The sequence below is a fragment of the Myodes glareolus genome, chromosome 1 (assembly GCF_982192425.1).
Source record: "Myodes glareolus chromosome 1, mMyoGla1.1, whole genome shotgun sequence".
Lineage (NCBI taxonomy): Eukaryota > Metazoa > Chordata > Mammalia > Rodentia > Cricetidae > Myodes > Myodes glareolus.
Genome location: NC_142026.1, coordinates 110,335,759 through 110,352,545, shown reverse-complemented (window position 1 = coordinate 110,352,545; position 16,787 = coordinate 110,335,759). Strand labels below are relative to the sequence as shown.

At 39.6% G+C, this 16,787-nt stretch overlaps 1 protein-coding gene across 2 annotated transcripts in view; it reads left to right on the top strand.

The window, feature by feature from the left end:
* Positions 1–244: 244 nt before the first annotated feature.
* Med23 (mediator complex subunit 23) overlaps positions 245–16,787 on the top strand; it is a 43,299-nt gene continuing 26,756 nt past the window's right edge. The window contains exons 1-11 of one of the 2 annotated variants that reach the window (XM_048425220.3): positions 245–434; positions 722–753; positions 907–994; positions 3,870–3,994; positions 5,331–5,442; positions 6,443–6,541; positions 7,875–7,976; positions 9,427–9,496; positions 11,341–11,453; positions 13,836–13,931; positions 14,490–14,507. In XM_048425220.3, coding sequence (XP_048281177.1) covers positions 387–434; positions 722–753; positions 907–994; positions 3,870–3,994; positions 5,331–5,442; positions 6,443–6,541; positions 7,875–7,976; positions 9,427–9,496; positions 11,341–11,453; positions 13,836–13,931; positions 14,490–14,507 — 903 coding nt within the window. In that variant the 5' untranslated portion in view covers positions 245–386. The remainder of the gene's footprint in view (positions 435–721; positions 754–906; positions 995–3,869; positions 3,995–5,330; positions 5,443–6,442; positions 6,542–7,874; positions 7,977–9,426; positions 9,497–11,340; positions 11,454–13,835; positions 13,932–14,489; positions 14,508–16,787) is intronic. The other variant, XM_048425221.3, reaches the window with a different exon arrangement.

Here is a 16,787-nt window from a genome sequence, read left to right as displayed (position 1 = left end):
GAAAGAAAGAAAGAAAGAAAGAAAGAGTAAAGTGGTATCAACTGAAGATCAGTCCTTGACAGACACCACTTGGTTTGGCTGCAAGCGAACTCCAAACGTGACGCAGCTCCAGCTCCAGCCAGGAGGTGGCGCCCTGCAGACCAAGTCCACCTCAGTGCGCGGAACCATTGAGCAAGAGCTACAGATTTCCGGTGCGGGTGGGGTGGTAACGAGACTGCACCGGGCCCTTCCGAGCTTCCGGGCGGGCTCTGTTTAGTTGCGGACCTCTGAAGGAAGCGACAGAGAGAGCCGGGATTCCTTTCTGTGGTTCCACCCCTCGGCTCCATTCTTCCAGGAGCTAGGGGCTTACCCGAGCCTCGCCGGGCACCCCGGGAGCCCGGGGATCGATGGTACCGATGGAGACGCAGCTGCAGAGCATTTTCGAGGAGGTGGTGGTGAGTGCAGCTGTTCGTAACCCCAGGGTGAGCGTGGGAAGGGGCAGAGTCTACGGCCCTGCTTCTGGGCCTGGCCAGGCTCCTCTCCCGCCCCCTTTGTTTTGACTTTGGAATCTCTCCTGGGGTTGGCGGTCTCCGGGCGGCTGTCAGATTCAAAGAAAACCTCGTTAGTTCCCGCTAAAAGTGACTTGTCCTATGTTGCCCTAGAATATTTCTCCAGGGGACACCTCCCACCCCCTCTTTATTATTCAGATCCTTTACTATTTTTTTGTTTTGTTTGTTTGCAGAAAACAGAAATTATAGAAGAAGCTTTCCCGGGGTGAGTATGTGGCAGGCAGGGTTTTGTAGGGGTTTTGGAGATTTTTCTTTGTAAGATTTTACTTACGTTGGTTTGGGGGAATTGCAAGATCTGCTTTGCTCTCTGTGTACCCTTTTAAAACCAGTAGTAAGTAATGTGATTTTTGATTTTCAGCATGTTTATGGATACCCCTGAGGATGAAAAAACAAAACTAATTAGTTGTTTGGCAGCCTTCCGACAGTTTTGGAATGGGCTTTCTCAGGTGAGACATTTCTTTTATAACATCTGGTTGATGACATTTGGTTCCTTTTTTTGCTTTTTACATCTACATTGATCTTTTTCTTGAGGTGGTTTAGGAAAGGGAAAAATAAAATTGCCGTCATTTTATATTCATATCTTTACTTTAGAACCTGCATTGAAAGTTCAGTGTAATAAGATCACAGCGGGAGATATTTTTTTTAAAAAAATTCTCCCATTTTAGATTATATAAGATCATTTTATCCTATCTTGATATCTTTGGTTTCCATGTGAAAACGGATAATGTTAAACATTTCTTGTAAAAGAAAAATGTCACTATTCAAAAACTTACCCAGTATTTATGAGTGTATCTGCATGAAGACGCTGTAATAGAGTCCCTGTTAGAATAGTACATTATCGTCATGGTTCACTAAGGATAGGGAGATGAGCCACTAAGCTCTCTTTGCCTGTGAGCCAGTGATGTATTTGCCACTCAAGTGTGGGTCCTAAAGACAACATGGTTTATTTTTTTGTTTGTTTGTTTACAAAAGCTAATACTTTGATGTGAATCAGACATATATAAGGCACAAGAGTGGCACCGAAAGCCTGTCTGCTTCCTTTCCTAGTTTAGCCTCCCGCCCTTCTGGCTGAAGCCAGAATCCCCATTGGTGTCCCTGAACTGTTTATCTACAAGACAGCATCTCGTCTCTCTGTGTCGTCCTGCTTTTGTGCTTCTGTCTCCGGGGTTCCAGGATTGCAAAGTCATCCGCCATTACTTCTTCACACGTGCTAGACACACACTCATCACCGAGCTGTACCCCCACTTTAGGCATCCCCTCATCTCTGAACTGCACCCCCAGCCTCAGAATTATATGCTATCTCTATAGAATCACGTGTCCCATCTGTAGTGATCAGCACTTACCTCCTTACTTTCCTCCCCCTTAATAGTAAGTTCTGTAAGTAATGTCAGGTAATTTTAAGAGTTTCTTTTCCTTTCTTATGTCTTGTAGCAGTGGAATACATTGGTATATGACTTTTTACCTTTATTAACTAATCACATACTTTCAAGTATTTATTTGTGGGTTTTTTTGTTTGTTTGTTTTGATTTTAGATAGAGTTTTGCGGTGTAGTCCAGGCTAACCTTGAACTTTCAACAGTCCCCTTCCTCTGCTTCCTGGGGTCATAGACCTGGGCCACCAGGCTTAGCTAGATGCTTCTCTTAACTTGTCTGCTTTAAACAGTGTTATAGTGAATAATATTGGTGATCAGACTTAGGATTAGTTACTGGACATAACATTACTAAATCAAAAGATAGGTTGGTTTTTTTCTTCTTAGTTATAGAGGGGAGGTGTGTAACACACGCGGTATTGTCTCTGTGTAATCCAGACTTGCCTGGAACTAGATGTGTAGTCCAGATTGGCCTTGAACTTGTGACCTTAATCTATACCTCCTGAGTGCTGGGATATAAGCATGCATAATGACTCCCAGCGATATTTATAGTTTTATGGAAATTACCTAATTATTTCTTATAAGGGTTATCTTGTTTACAGTCCCGATACCAACATGTGAGAGTATTTATTCCTTAGATGTATACGATAGAATGGTAATAATTTCTTATCCTTGTGTATCAAGCACTGAGAAAGTTTATTTTGATAAAACTTTACATTTTCTTTTAATGTTTAGCATCTTTCATGCATTCTTTATTTTTAAAATAATGTTGGGCTTTTTAAAAATTTTGTTTTGTTTTGTTTGTATGTGTATCACAGTACCTGTGTAGAGGACAGAGGACAACTTACAGTAGTGAGCTATCTCTTACTACCATGTCGGTTCTTGGACTCAGACTCAGGAGGCTAGCCTTGGTAGCAACACAGCAAATACCTTTGCCTGGTGAGCATCTCACCAGGTAGTTTTTATTTATTTCATTTTATTTTATCTTATTTTTGTTTATTTTGGGTTTTTTTATTTTTTCGAGACAGGGTTTCCCTGTGTAACAGTCCTAGCTGTCCTGGAACTAGCTCTTGTAGACCAGGCTGACCTTGAACTCACAGGGATTCACCTGCCTCTGCCTCCTGAGTGCTGGGATTAAAGGCATGCACCATCACTGCCCGGCCCCCAGGTAGTTTTTAAAATGATCCCTTAAGCATTTAGTGAGTTAAGGTGTGACCCTTCAAGAAGTTTATGTATTAAGAGAGAAAACTAAAAATCAAGTGGGCAATTCTAAATCACGAGGCTCAGTAGTGGTGTGGAAGAGCCAGGTGTTGAGAGCCTTCTGGGATGTCCTGGAAGGCAGTGACTTTCAGTATCAGTCAAATTACAAAAACCTAGACTTTCAATTCGTCATTGGAATCATGGTGTTCATGGGGATTGGATTCATTTCCATTTAGATGAGGCTGAAGCCCCACCCATATTAGGTTTTTTCCTCCAGCAAAAGGACTATTTATACCCCCTGAAAGATGTTGCTTACAGTAGCTTAAGTGAGTTTTCTATTGGCTGTGAATTTGTTAATATAATCTTAACTCCTTTGGGAGGTCTCATGGTAGGAGTTAAATCTATATAATTGAAAGATTTAAAAATTAATATAACAAATATTAAAATTTATTTATTTATTATTTGGCTACAAAATCTTGCTGCTCAGGCTGACTTAGAGCACTCTATGTAGCCCAGGAATGCCACAGTATGCCTCATCCCCTCAAGTACTAGGTTTACAAGCGTATACTACCATGCCCGTAGTTGAATCTGACTTGAATCTTGCTCTTTTAGGAATTATTTTAATTTACTGATATTCACAGTGAAATATTTCATCTGCAGTACTGATATATTCCTAGGTATAATATTAGCCATTTGTGTTAGTTAGAAAATGTAGCTTCAGGCCTAAAATAAAAACATTTTTTAATTTTTAGGATTCTCATGAACAGTGCATCCAGTGGATTGTTAAGTTTATTCATGGCCAGCACAGCCCCAAAAGAATCTCTTTCCTCTATGACTGCTTAGCAATGGCAGTTGAGACCGGTCTCCTTCCACCCAGGTATGGTTGGGTGGGGATGAGCAATGCAAAGACCTTTTATTGTAAAGAAGCAGAATTGATTTGAGGTTGTTGTCCAGAGATAAGGGCACGGAAAGGGGCATGGAGCTCCTAAGTAAGTTAGCTTAAGAGGTAGGTATTTTTGGTCTTAAATTTATTTTGTTTTTGATGAATAAGCATCTGTGTTAGTAGTTGTCACATATATAGATATGCATGAGGGGGCCAGAAGAGGGTGTCAGATCGCTTGGCACTAGAGTCAGCAGATGACAGGAGCCACTGGCACTTGGCATGGGTTCTGGAAACTGGACTCAGGGCTTCTGCAGGAGCAGTGTGAGCTCTGGATTGCTGAATCATCCCGACAGCCGTTTTTGTTTAATTTTCATAATGCTTCATCATTACAGTCCTGTGTAGCAAGGGCTGAAGTCCTTTAGAAAGAAGCTTTCAATGCTCATTTGAAGCATGATTAATAAAAACTCAGAGACAGATATTGGGGTTCAACCTGAAGGTCAGAAAAGCAAAGCCACTAGCCACTGACTCTTACCTTCACCTCAGTCTGAAGTGGCGATCCTGCCTCCAGGGATCTCAGAATGAGACTGAGCCTGAGAGCTCTCTTCCTGCCTTATAATCCTCTCTACTTCCACTACCGCCTGGTTTCTCTGGCAAGCTAGTGTGGCTACTGGGATTAAAGGTGTTTGTCATTGCTGCCTGGTCTATACGTCTGGCCAGGGTGGCTGTTTTACCTTTCGGGTCCTCAGGCAAGCTTTATTTATTAAAATACAAATGAAATGCCACTATACTCACTTAACTCCTGCAACATGTATTGGGGCTGTCGTCCAGGGACTATAGGTATTGTCTGTTGTGAGCTGGACTTTCTCATAGCATGGTAGAGTTCAAAAGTTTGCAAAAAGAATATAGTCAAGATATATATAGCCTTGCATTCTTTCCATAGCGGTAAACCTGCCCAGGTAGCATAGACCATCCCTCTAACTCTCCGAGGGGTATGTATCAGTGTCATATTTCACAGAAACATATAGAAAGGAATATGTAATGTAGTCACCTTGAAAAAAAATACAGTTTGTCACCTCCTGGTAATGATAAATATTTAACCAAAAATTTTTGATAGTTTTTTTCTAATGAAAATATAGCATAGTGACTATCATTTAGTTCTACTTAAAGTGTGAGTTGTCTTCTAAGTAAAAGACAGGAAGTGTTACATATCCCTGGAACACTTTAACATGCTTGGCCTGGAGCTTACAGTACCCAGCATCCACAGACCATAGCTGTTAGAAAACTTATAGAGTTCTCTCTCATAACCGGAATTCTCCTTTTTATCCCCTAGGATGGTTTGTGAATCTTTGATAAACTCTGACACTCTTGAATGGGAAAGAACACAGCTCTGGGCCTTAACGTTTAAGCTGGTTCGGAAAATTATTGGAGGAGTGGATTACAAGGTATCATTTATTTCCTCATTGTAAAAAGTGATTGCTTTAAGACATGATTATTTCTTACAGGATGTATATCTTATTTCACGTGAGAGGAACAAAGTAGAGAGTATTCATAACTTGACTTTTTTGCATCTGTGCTGAAGGGATTTAAAATGACTCAGTTGGTTTACAGTGTTTTCCCTCCCAACATTTGAAAACATATGCAGGACTGATACATTGTTACGGTGAAATGGGGTGTCGTGAGTCAGAATCCATGTTGGATGCCAGAGTCTTTCATTGCTTCGTGAAATGAAGAATGTGGAGCAGGGGTCTGTGGACCAAGCGCTCTGCCTTGATCTCTCTAGAATCATGTCCTTCCTTACCTTTGTCTTCAGGATTCTGCTCCTGACCAAAAGTAACAGCACAGCCTCTCGCTGAAGTTCCCGGTACAGCTCCGGAGCTGCACAGCTGCACAGCCTTTCAGCTTAACTCCATCCGGTTGCTGTTGTTTGTTCAGGAACTGCCACGACATGGCCTTGTGCTTTGTGTCTGCATGTTCTTCAATAAGAAATGACCCAATAATGACCAGGGGGATAGTTACTGGTAAATCATAGCCAACCTTAAAATTAATCACAGAAGTTGTCTCGGATGATTTTTCTCTTTACTCAAACTGAGTATTGTTACCTTGTATCCAGGGGGTTTTCACATGCATCTCTGTCTACAGTAAAGCTGAACTTTTTAATCTTTGGAACAGGAGGAACCCTTCGACTGTTTTGAGGGCCAGAAAAGATTGGCAGAGTATAGAAAGTTCCATTTTTGTTTTTGAGGGATTTTCATCACAAGATGTTATGCAGAATTCTGTCCTATTGTGGAGTATTATTCTGTTTTTCTCAGGGTTGTGTTAGAAGCGTGTTACCTCTGATTTGGAAAATTTTAAAGTGTGACCTTCCTGAAACCTGACTGTTCTGCCTCACATAGAAGACTTTATACGTTTTGTTTTAACCTATGTCATCTTTTTTCTTATTAGGGTGTTCGAGATCTCCTGAAAGTGATCTTGGAGAAAATCTTGACAATTCCAAATACAGTAAGCTCTGCTGTTGTCCAGCAGCTTCTGGCAGCACGAGAGGTAATTTAATTTTAAACATGCCTGAAATTCATTGGGGATAGCCTCCCATGTCTAGGTTTTTTTTAAATGAGTGCTTTTAAAACCTATAGTGACTGACGCTCAGGAGACAGCTCAGTGGGAAGGAGCAGTTGATGTTAAACAAGAGAAATAGAGTTTAGATACCTAGGATACCTGTAAAAAAAGCCAGGCATGGAAAAAAAAATGCCAGGCATGTGCCCTGTCCCCCATGCCTATAGTCCTGTTCTTGTGGGACAGAGGTATGCAGATCCCAAGAGCTTGTTTGTCAGCCAACCTATCAGAAAACAGCAAGAAGACACCTATACTCATCTCTAGCCTCTGAATGCACGTGCATAGGCAGGGACAGCTGCACGCGTGCATGTAACTCACAACACTCACACAAGTAACGTGCAGTAGTTGTAGAGCATTCTCTTCCCTCTACGAAAATAAAATAAAATCAATTCTTTTTTTGATCAAGTGCTTTGCCACACTGAGCTGCATCTTAGCCCAAGTCATTTTTTTTAAAGATGCTGCTGTCTTTCAAAAGGAAATTTAAAAATTTTAATTTTTACTAGCTAGTTATGATAGGAGTATAGATACTAAAGTATTTGAAATGATTATAAGACAGTGGCCACTTTTATTTTTTGAAACTACTGATAATACTGTAAGATTTTTTTCTTCTGTTACTGTCTTATATCTATGAATATTTAAAGCATTTTTAAGGTATTCCTACCATCAATACAGTCTATTGTAAATTACCCTTCATTTTTATACATGTTTTAAGAGAATTCCTCTGTTAATATTAAATTTTAAAATAATAATTGTGCTTTTTGAGTGTGTGTGTGTGTACATGTATACACATATACCTATGGAATGGTTAAGTCAAACAGTTAGCGTAGTTTACCTCACAGCCTTTTGTCTTGTTTCTGAGGTGGGATATTATGTAACTGATTTCAGCTGAGATGAGGATAGGCTTGAACTCCTGATTCTCCCGTCTCTACTTCCCAAGTGTTGGAATTTCAGACATGCTTCCCTTGTAATCTTTTTTCTTGATAAAACATTTAAGATCCACATAACTATTTCAAGTATGTAATATCTCCTGACTAACTGGAGCCATGATGTATAACAGTCCTCTTGAGTTTGTGCCTCCTATTTAATTACCAGAAGTGTGTCTTTGTGTCAGCATTTTGCAGGTATGTGCAGATGCGAACACTTTACCAACTGGGTTATCTCCCAGCCCTACTGACTCATTTTTAAATGCCTTTCTATTGTTGTATTTAAAGGTCTTGATGTGTGAGACTAGTCAAGAATAATGTTACCTTTTTATTTCTTTTAGGTTATAGCTTATATCTTGGAACGAAATGCCTGCCTGTTGCCAGCCTATTTTGCAGTCACAGAGATCAGGAAATTGTATCCTGAGGGAAAACTTCCACATTGGGTAAATTTTGCATTGTCTAAAATTTTAAATTCTTATCAAAGTTTTATCAAATCTTTATTAATTGTATTGCTTGTGTGCATATATACTCGTGTATGTGTGTTACACATTCTGTGTGTGTGTGTGTCTTTAGTTAGGGTTACTGTTGCTGTGATAAAACACTGTGGCCAAAGCAACTTGAGAGGAAAGGATTTGTTTGGCTTATACCTCTTTTTTGCTCTTCATCACTAAAGGAAGCCAGGACAGGGACTCAAAACAGGGCAGGAACCTGGAGCAAGAGCTGATGCAAAAGTCATGGAGGGTGCTGCTTATTGGCCTGCTTCCCCATGGCTTGCTCAGCATGCTTTCCCATAGAACTCAGGACTGTTGGCCCAGGAATGACCCCACCACTGTACTCTTAAGATTTTTCTTCTGTTACTGTCTTATAGCTATGAATATTTAAAACATTTTTAATGTATTACTACCAACAATACATTCTATTGTAAATTACCCTTAATTTTTATATATGTTTTAAGGGAATTACCCTGTTAAAATTAAATTTTAAAATTGACTATATGTGTGTGTGTGTGTGCACGCATGTGTAGGCTCCCCACAACCTAATCTTATGGAAGCATTGTCTCAGTTGGGGTTCCCTTCTCTCACATGACTTCAGCCTGTGTTAAGTTGACATAAGATTAGCTAGTAAAATATGTATGTCTGTGCACATGCCATACCATGAATGTGGAGTCAGGACAGCTTTGGAAGTTGATTTTCTCCTTCCTCAGTGGGATCCTGTGTTCAAACATAGGTTACCAGGTTTACACAGTAATTCATTTCACCCGATGAACCGTTTCACCCCACAGCCCCCTTTGAAAGATAATAATTTATGTAGCAGAATGCACATAGGGAAAGTAAGGCTGACTCCTTAGTGTGGGAGGGGTTCCAGAGGAAGAAGAGTGTCATATGCACATTTTCAAATGGTTATGTTATCCTTGGAGAGTATATTTTTTTACACTTAATATTTTGTGTGTATGGACCATGTACACCATGCATATGGTTAGAGACCAGAGGCTAACCTGCACAAGTCAGTTTTCTTTTCTGTCTGTGTGTGTGTCCCAGGAATTAATACTGATGCCATTAGGCTTGGTGTCATGCATCTTGATTTGTTGAGCCATATCACTGTCCCAATAAATGTGTTTTTAGCATAATATATTTGTTTTATATCTCTATTAACTCATCAAGACAGTTCTTACGTTACATGCTTAAAAAATACACAGCTTTATAACTTAGGGACACTTGGAGTGACAAGTATCTGGAAGAAAAAGAACACACTAGTAATTGAGTAATTATTCTGTGCTAGACTTGTACTAATTTTTTATGTACAATTTTTTATTTAATTCTTAAATTCCAATGGTTGATCACTCTATGCTGGGTAATCTTAGTCTTATTTTTATATTTATTTGTTTTCTTTTAGTTACTAGGAAACTTGGTATCAGACTTTGTGGACACCTTCAGGCCTACAGCAAGGATAAACTCCATTTGTGGTGAGATTATAATTTAAAGTTGTTTAGTATATTACACAATATCTGATCTTTTGTGACTGAGTCTGATGGACAAAGCTGAAAGGTGGCCTTTTGTGAGTGGCTCGCCCCTTTGTGACACTCGAGGAAAGCAGTAATGTTGATTTTTAGGTGCTTTGAATATGGTGAAGACAGAAATCGTAGATGGGTGTGACCTTCACATAGGACCGTTCTAGGAGTGCTCTAACTAGGAGCACTTTTTATTTGGTATATTTTAATTAGCTTGGCATAACTTTTATTGTATTTTATTTTTGGATTTTTAAAACAAGGTCTGGTGTAACCCAAACTGGCCTTGACCATCTGATTCTCCTGTATCCTCCTCTCAGGCTAGGATTACAACGCTGTGCTGCCACACTCAGTTTATGTGGTCTGGGGATGGGACCCAGGGCTTCATGCCTGCTGAGCAGTCCCCAGCCGAACTCCATCTCTTAGCCTGAAAATGCTTCTTAAACGCTAGACCATGGGAATGTCAGCAGGCTTGTTCTGCTGGGGCCATCATATAGGGAATACCAGACTCTTCCAGTCCAAATACACACCTTAGCTCTTCTTTGGATATTTTAGCTATCTACTTTCTTATGTTTGGTTTGATTCTCTCATTTGATAATCTTTCAATGCTGAAATATATTTCCAAATATATTTCTAAAACTTATGATATCCATTTAACTTTCTGGGAATATGGACCCCCTTTTTAAAAATGATCAGATATTGAGCATTTCTCACAAGTCAGTACAATTTTAGGCACTGGGAATATAAAAATAAACTATAGATTCTAGACAGAAAATCCTGAGCTCTAGTTTTTGTAACTGATTAGATATTAATATCATTACCTGACTTACAGAAGTGAACTACGTCTTAAGATGTTGAGTTTATTTCAGATGGGTTGAGCTTGGGTTGTCTATGGGACAACTAAGTGTTGCTGTTGTGTAGGCGGTCAGCGTATGCTATATCAAAGTCTTCTGCAGAGATCCGGCAAAAGAAAAGTAGAAAGCATTCACCCTAGAAAAGAGATCCATGTATCTGTGCATACCCATCTCATGAACATTGGGAGCTTTGTGTTGTACAGTCTGTTGCAGCTTTGCTGCCGAATTGCAAACGCATCTGTGTGCCATTACAACTTTGCAAAAGCAGATAGCCAGGTAGATTTAGCTCGTGGTGTAGGAGGGTCTTCTTTCTATGTGTTGTTTTCATTGATCAAATAAAGAAACTGCCTTGGCCTTTAGATAGGGCAGCAGCTAAGATAGGCAGAGTAGAAAGAACAGAATGCTGGGAGAAAGAAGGCAGAGTCAGGCAGATGCCATGAATCTCCGGCCCAAGACGGACATAGGTTAGGATCTTTCCCTGTAAGCCACAGCCTCGTGGTGTTACACAGATTTAATAGAAATGGGTTATAAGATGTGAGAGTTAGCCAATATGAGGCTAGAAATCATGGGCCAGGCAATGTTTACATGAATACAGTTCCTGTGTAATTATTTCGGGGTATAAGCTAGCTGGGCGGCAGGACACAGCCCGCTCTCCTCCTACAACAGATTGGCACCCGCTCATGGACTGTACTTTGCTGACCTCTGTCTTAGGCACTTAAACAAAATGCAACAGTTTTGAATTTGAAAACCTTGTACAAATTGATTGTCCAGTCATCAGAAAGAAATTCAGTTATTAAAAATTCTCATTCTTAAGTCTCCTGACAGCACTGAAAGGCATTTAAACCAGTGCCTCTTGAGCATGTATATTCATTAAATATTAAAGAGGTATGAAGAATCCGGCGTTGCCTCGGTCAGGTTTACATATAAATATTTTTGTAATGTGTTCAGGCCGTTGTAGTCTTCTGCCAGTTGTGAACAACTCGGGAGCCATCTGTAATTCTTGGAAACTGGACCCCGCAACTCTTCGCTTTCCTCTAAAAGGCCTTTTGCCATATGATAAGGTATGTATTAATCCAGTGTTGGCCATCTAAGAGTCACCATCCCATATTGTCACGTGTCCAAAGCCAGGTGCCTCTTAATAGTCTGGGAAAGTAAATATTTTAAAGAAAGATAGCTTATGACTTATTATATTTTACGGTGTGTGTTTTGGTTTTGTCTTTGATTTCCATTTCTTTTGCTAAGGTCTTGCTATATAGCCTTGGCTAGCCTGGAGCTCTGTGCAGTAGTCTGGCCTCTAGCTTATGGTGGCCTCCTTGTCTTTGCCTCCCAGTGCTGACATGGCAGCTGTGTTCTGCCACATCTGCCTACGGGTTTTATGTCATTCTGGTACCCAGATATACTCTGTGGTTTTGTATTTGCCTTAGTGGTACTTAGATAAACTCTCCATAAGTACAGTTCTTGTCTAAGACTCTACATTTAAAGAAATGAGTCATGACTTGAACTCAGGACCTGCACACATTACTATTGGTCTTTTGGCACCTACCCTTTTCAAATTTGGCACTAGTGGTTAGCTGGAAGAGAGCATTTGGGCACTGCATCCATTCTCTTTGGTTAGGTTTCTAAGCAGAAGAGTCTTTCCCTTGCACTGATTCTGATGACAAATGTGGCTGTCTGACATCATGTTTCTAAGTTTAATGTTGACGTAAAGAGGCTGCATTGTTGTCGTCACTGGGGATTTTTCTGGTAAGGAAGAGCAGTCCCCTTACTGCATTAATAAGCAGTCTTGCAGATTACACTAACTTTGTAGTCTAGTTGTCCTTAGAACTGTGTCCACAAAACCTATTGTTTGCTCATGTCTGTAAGCCCAGAACTTATAAGGCTGAGGCAAGAGGAAACTATGAGTTCTGGCCATCCAGGCCTTCATCGTAAGTTTTAAACCAGAGTGACACCCTGTCTCAGCCAAACAAAACAAAACCAAGCAAGCAAAAACTGACCTGTGTCTACACACCAGCACTTACTGGTTATTGTGTTTTAAAATGGCTCAGGGATCCTGTGTGTGTGTGTGTGTGTGTGTGTGTGTGTGTGTGTGTGTGTGTGTGTGAGTGTGTGTTGAAATTTTTATCATATTTTTTGTTTTATGTATACAAATGTTATGCATTGCATGTATGTCCATATGCCACATGAATGGATTGCCTGTGGAGGTCATAAGAGGGCATCAAAGCTGGAGTTGTAGGTGGTTGTGAGCTGCACTTTAGGTTCCAGGAGTCGAACCCGGGTCCTGGAAGAATAGCCACCCCTCTTACCAGCCAAGCCATCGCTCCAGCCTCACAAGGAGTCCTTTAAAATGACTTGAAAGGATGTGGATGTCTCCTATCAATTCCGCAGATACAGCGTTAGTGAAGAAAGGAGCAGCAAGTCAGTGTGGAGCTGGAGTGAACTGAGGGGCAGGATCCATTTAGAAAAAAAAAGATTGTATTAAGGCAATAGCGGTTCTTCAGTTTTCCTCACAATTCCACTAGTATAGTTTTAAAGCATGTCTTAAAAATTCGCTCATAAATTGCCCCCATTCATTTCAGAATTCCATAATAATTCAATCGAGCAACCATTATGCAAACAGTGTTTGAAGTAGATTTTGCAGGGACTTTGAGAGTGAGGGCTCTGCCGGCACAGACGGAAATGAAGAAGACGTGTGTGCTAGAAAGCTGACTCTGTGTGTTTATAAGTACTGATTATTTCAGAACTAGTGTATGCTAAGTGCAGGTTCTCTGAAGTGGCACGGGCGTAAACCCCTCCTTTCCTAAAACTGTGTGTTTAAGTGCTAAGGTTGTTCGACAGTCTTACTAGAGAAGCAGGACCCAGAAGCTTAGATTGAGGGATGCTAGAGCTGTAGGTGATCATTTAGAAAATAGCTGTAGACTCAGAAAATGGTTCTGGTTTTGGATGTACCATCATAGTAGTAGTTGTATGAACTGAATTTAGTAACGAGAAATTGTGTGCTTAGATATGGAGAAACTGCTGGGAAATTGTCAGCTTTGCACAGAAGGGAAGCAGAAATCGTAGTGATGCTTCATTGTGTCTAAGGACTATCTGTCACCAAGGACAAAGCCTATCTAAACTGACACATGAAATTGATGTTTTATTTTAAGAAGAGACTCTTGAAATGGGAAACTGTAAATGTTGTGTTTTCAGGAAATAAGAAGTTCTGATTCGTTCTATTTAGTGTTGTCTTGACTTTAAACCCTTAAAAGACCTCACACAAGGCTTTCACCCTGGTTTTCAAATGAAACATAACCTGTAAACACTAAATATAATTTTTTCCCTACTAGATTTCGCATACTGGAAAGGTAACAAGTTCCTTGGGAGGTTTTACTCTTAATTCCAAATAATTTGCATTCACATTTGTTAATCTAGAAGCAGTAATTTCTTTTTTATTTCCTTTAAAGGATCTGTTTGAACCACAGACTGCTTTGTTGAGATATGTATTGGAGCAGCCCTATTCCAGGGATATGGTCTGCAATATGCTAGGTTTAAATAAGCAGGTACTGTACTATGCTGGAAGCCAATCAAATCTGTAGATCTGCACTGTTCTTCTCTATTTTTCTTTGCCATAGTTAACCAAGCAAAACAGTTAAGAACTCTTCGATGATCTTTTCAGTATTAAACTTATTCAACAATGTTGTCTTCTATCATTTATATATTGCATTAAGAATGTTTATATTTAAAGGGAGGTATTTTTAAAAGTTGGTTTGTTTTGCATTGCTTTTTTTCTATAAGGCCAGTTTCAAGTTACCTTTTGCCAGAGAAACCTACACATGACTTAACCATATTTTTTGACCTTTTTGTTGTTGTTGTTTGGGTGTCTTTTTATAACCCTTAATATCTTCAGAGTGGCCGCCTTGCTGACTTTTTCTTTTTCTTTCTTTTTTTCTTTTTTTGTTGTGTGTTTGTTTGGTTTCAGTGGTTTGACATGTGGGCGGGTTTGTGCTGACTTTGGGTTTCTTGAGGCTGGCCTCATAGTCACTGTTTTGTCTTTTCTTTTTTTCTTCCTTTATTTTTGTTCTGTCCTGTCTTGTCCTGCCCATCCTCCAATGCTCTAGACCTTGAACATTGCTCAGGTATGTTCACAACCTTACTGTTGTATTGTGACTAACGATACGCTGGCCGCTTTGTAGCCACTGATTCATTTAGACAATACGTGTATGGTCGGGGCTTGAAATTGGCGGGACCATGCTGAGACCAAGGCCACTGAAAAACCTTCTTGGGATGTGAGAGTTCTTTTTGGTGGATGGTTTTTGTTTTTATTTTTGGCGTTTTGTTTTTGATATATATTTTTGGTTTCTTGTTTTTTAAGAAAGAGACAACACTTGGCACTCAGTAAAGCCTGTCACTTTTTGATGGCGTTCTCCCCCACTCCATTTTACTCTTTTCATTTTCAGGCTAAAGTTAGCCTGATGGGATTTTCAGAGTTGGAAAGATTGGTGATAGACTCTTGTCTTTCCAGACTATTAAGAAAAACAAATAGCAGCAACAAAAATACTCTGTTGATTTGCCTAAAAATTCAAAACAATTTTAAAAAAGAAAGAAAAAAAACATTTTCATAGAGATATGTTGCTTTTAAAAGTTGGAGTGGTGAGCTTTAAACAGGGAAGGCTTTTTTGGAAATATGGGGATTGACTAAGAAATGCCACACTCTTAGGTGACCCCACACCTCTTGACAAACACCCTTCTTTGTCAGTCCTTCTCTTAGAGTGGGCTCCTCACTTGAAGCTCGCCTGTGGAGGAGAAAACCACTGGCTACATCTGACAAGCCAGACTTGTATGCAGTCCCAAGTCTGTTCCAGGACTCTGCACCTTTGAGATTTTAAGCAAAATAGTGGTTCCAATTATTTTTGTTAACAATTTTTGAGCCCAGCATATTAAAATAGACCAGCTTTTTGATTTTAAAAAGACGCTCTTGTCTAGGCTCTCTTAAGTAGCGTTGCTGTTTGCAATACTATAGTGAAGGTTGTACCAGTGCTTCCATTGATAAAGCCCTATTTTTACGGACATACGGCTTGGCCATAAAACTTGCTCAGTGTTGAAACTGCATGCCAAACTCATGCCAGTAGTAGTACCTCCTTTATTATTTTCAGTTTTTTTTTTCTTCTAAAAAAATTTACCAAGTTTCCTTGTTTGAAAGAGCCTTTGTACATGTGAAACTGAAACTCCTTGACCATTACAGTACCTGACAGTTACCTTCTATAATCTGTCACATTGACATTTTAAATCCAAGTCATTAACTGGTCCACTTTCACTTGAGTTAGAGGTAAGTATTAGTTAACTTTGCAAGAATGCTTCACACTTTGTCTTAAAACTAATTTTGCAGTGAAAGTTAAATCATACTTGACTCATTTTTTTTTTAAATTTGGTGGCTAAATGTCATTTGGGCTGCAAGTACATCCCCCATATATCTTTAGCTATCTGTGGCTTACCCCCCTCCTTTGGGGGAAGGATGCAGCTATCCTCAAAATAGAAATTGACAAAAATAATTCCACGAAGGGTATTTGTGATCTGATCATTTTAATAAGTTTCAACCTATAAAAAGTTTATGACTAAGACATAGATCCATTAAAAATAAAGTTTATAATGGAAATGCTGACAGAACATTATTAGTTTTGGCCCCACCGTAGTGTAAACATTGTCAAAAATTCACAATTCATGGGTAATGGTTGCCATAGGCAACTCTATAGTGAGGGGAATCTACCAATGTAAGATAATACGCTGACATGCCTTGGTATATTATTTTACATATGGAGAGCAGAGTATAAAAGGAGAACATGGAGGATAAATTCATGAATAAAAGGATCAAATCATCTTATTGCATCTTTTATCATTACAGAACTATGTGCCCTTTGCTGTACTTTCTTTCCTTTCTCTAACAGTGCAATAATTAAAGCCTGAAGACTTTATGACCTGTCCATATTGCATTTTCCAGTAGGAATTAGGTTACGGTTAATCCTAAAATTGATCGCAGACAGGTCATAAATAACCTCGTTCCACAGCCACAGCAAGGTAGAATGTGGAAAAAAGAAAAAAATGTTTGTTTTATGTTCACGTCAGAGTTTCTATCTTTTTTCTTACAACTAAAAGCATGACTCATTTACACTTCTTAAGCATTTGTAAGCTGTGTGTCGACTCTGGCTACCATCTCTCTGAAATGCCTCTGGGAGCTGTTTACTAACATGGGGATCTGGTTCTCATTGGCAGCTTCCTTGGTAAAAGTAGGGGATTAATAGGCTTGAGACTTACACCTCCCAACTTGTCCTAAATAGACAGCTTTAAAATTGATGTAAATTACTATGTAGCATTAATTTGAACCCTTGTAAGTAAAATTTCTGAAATGTGTAACGGAGAGG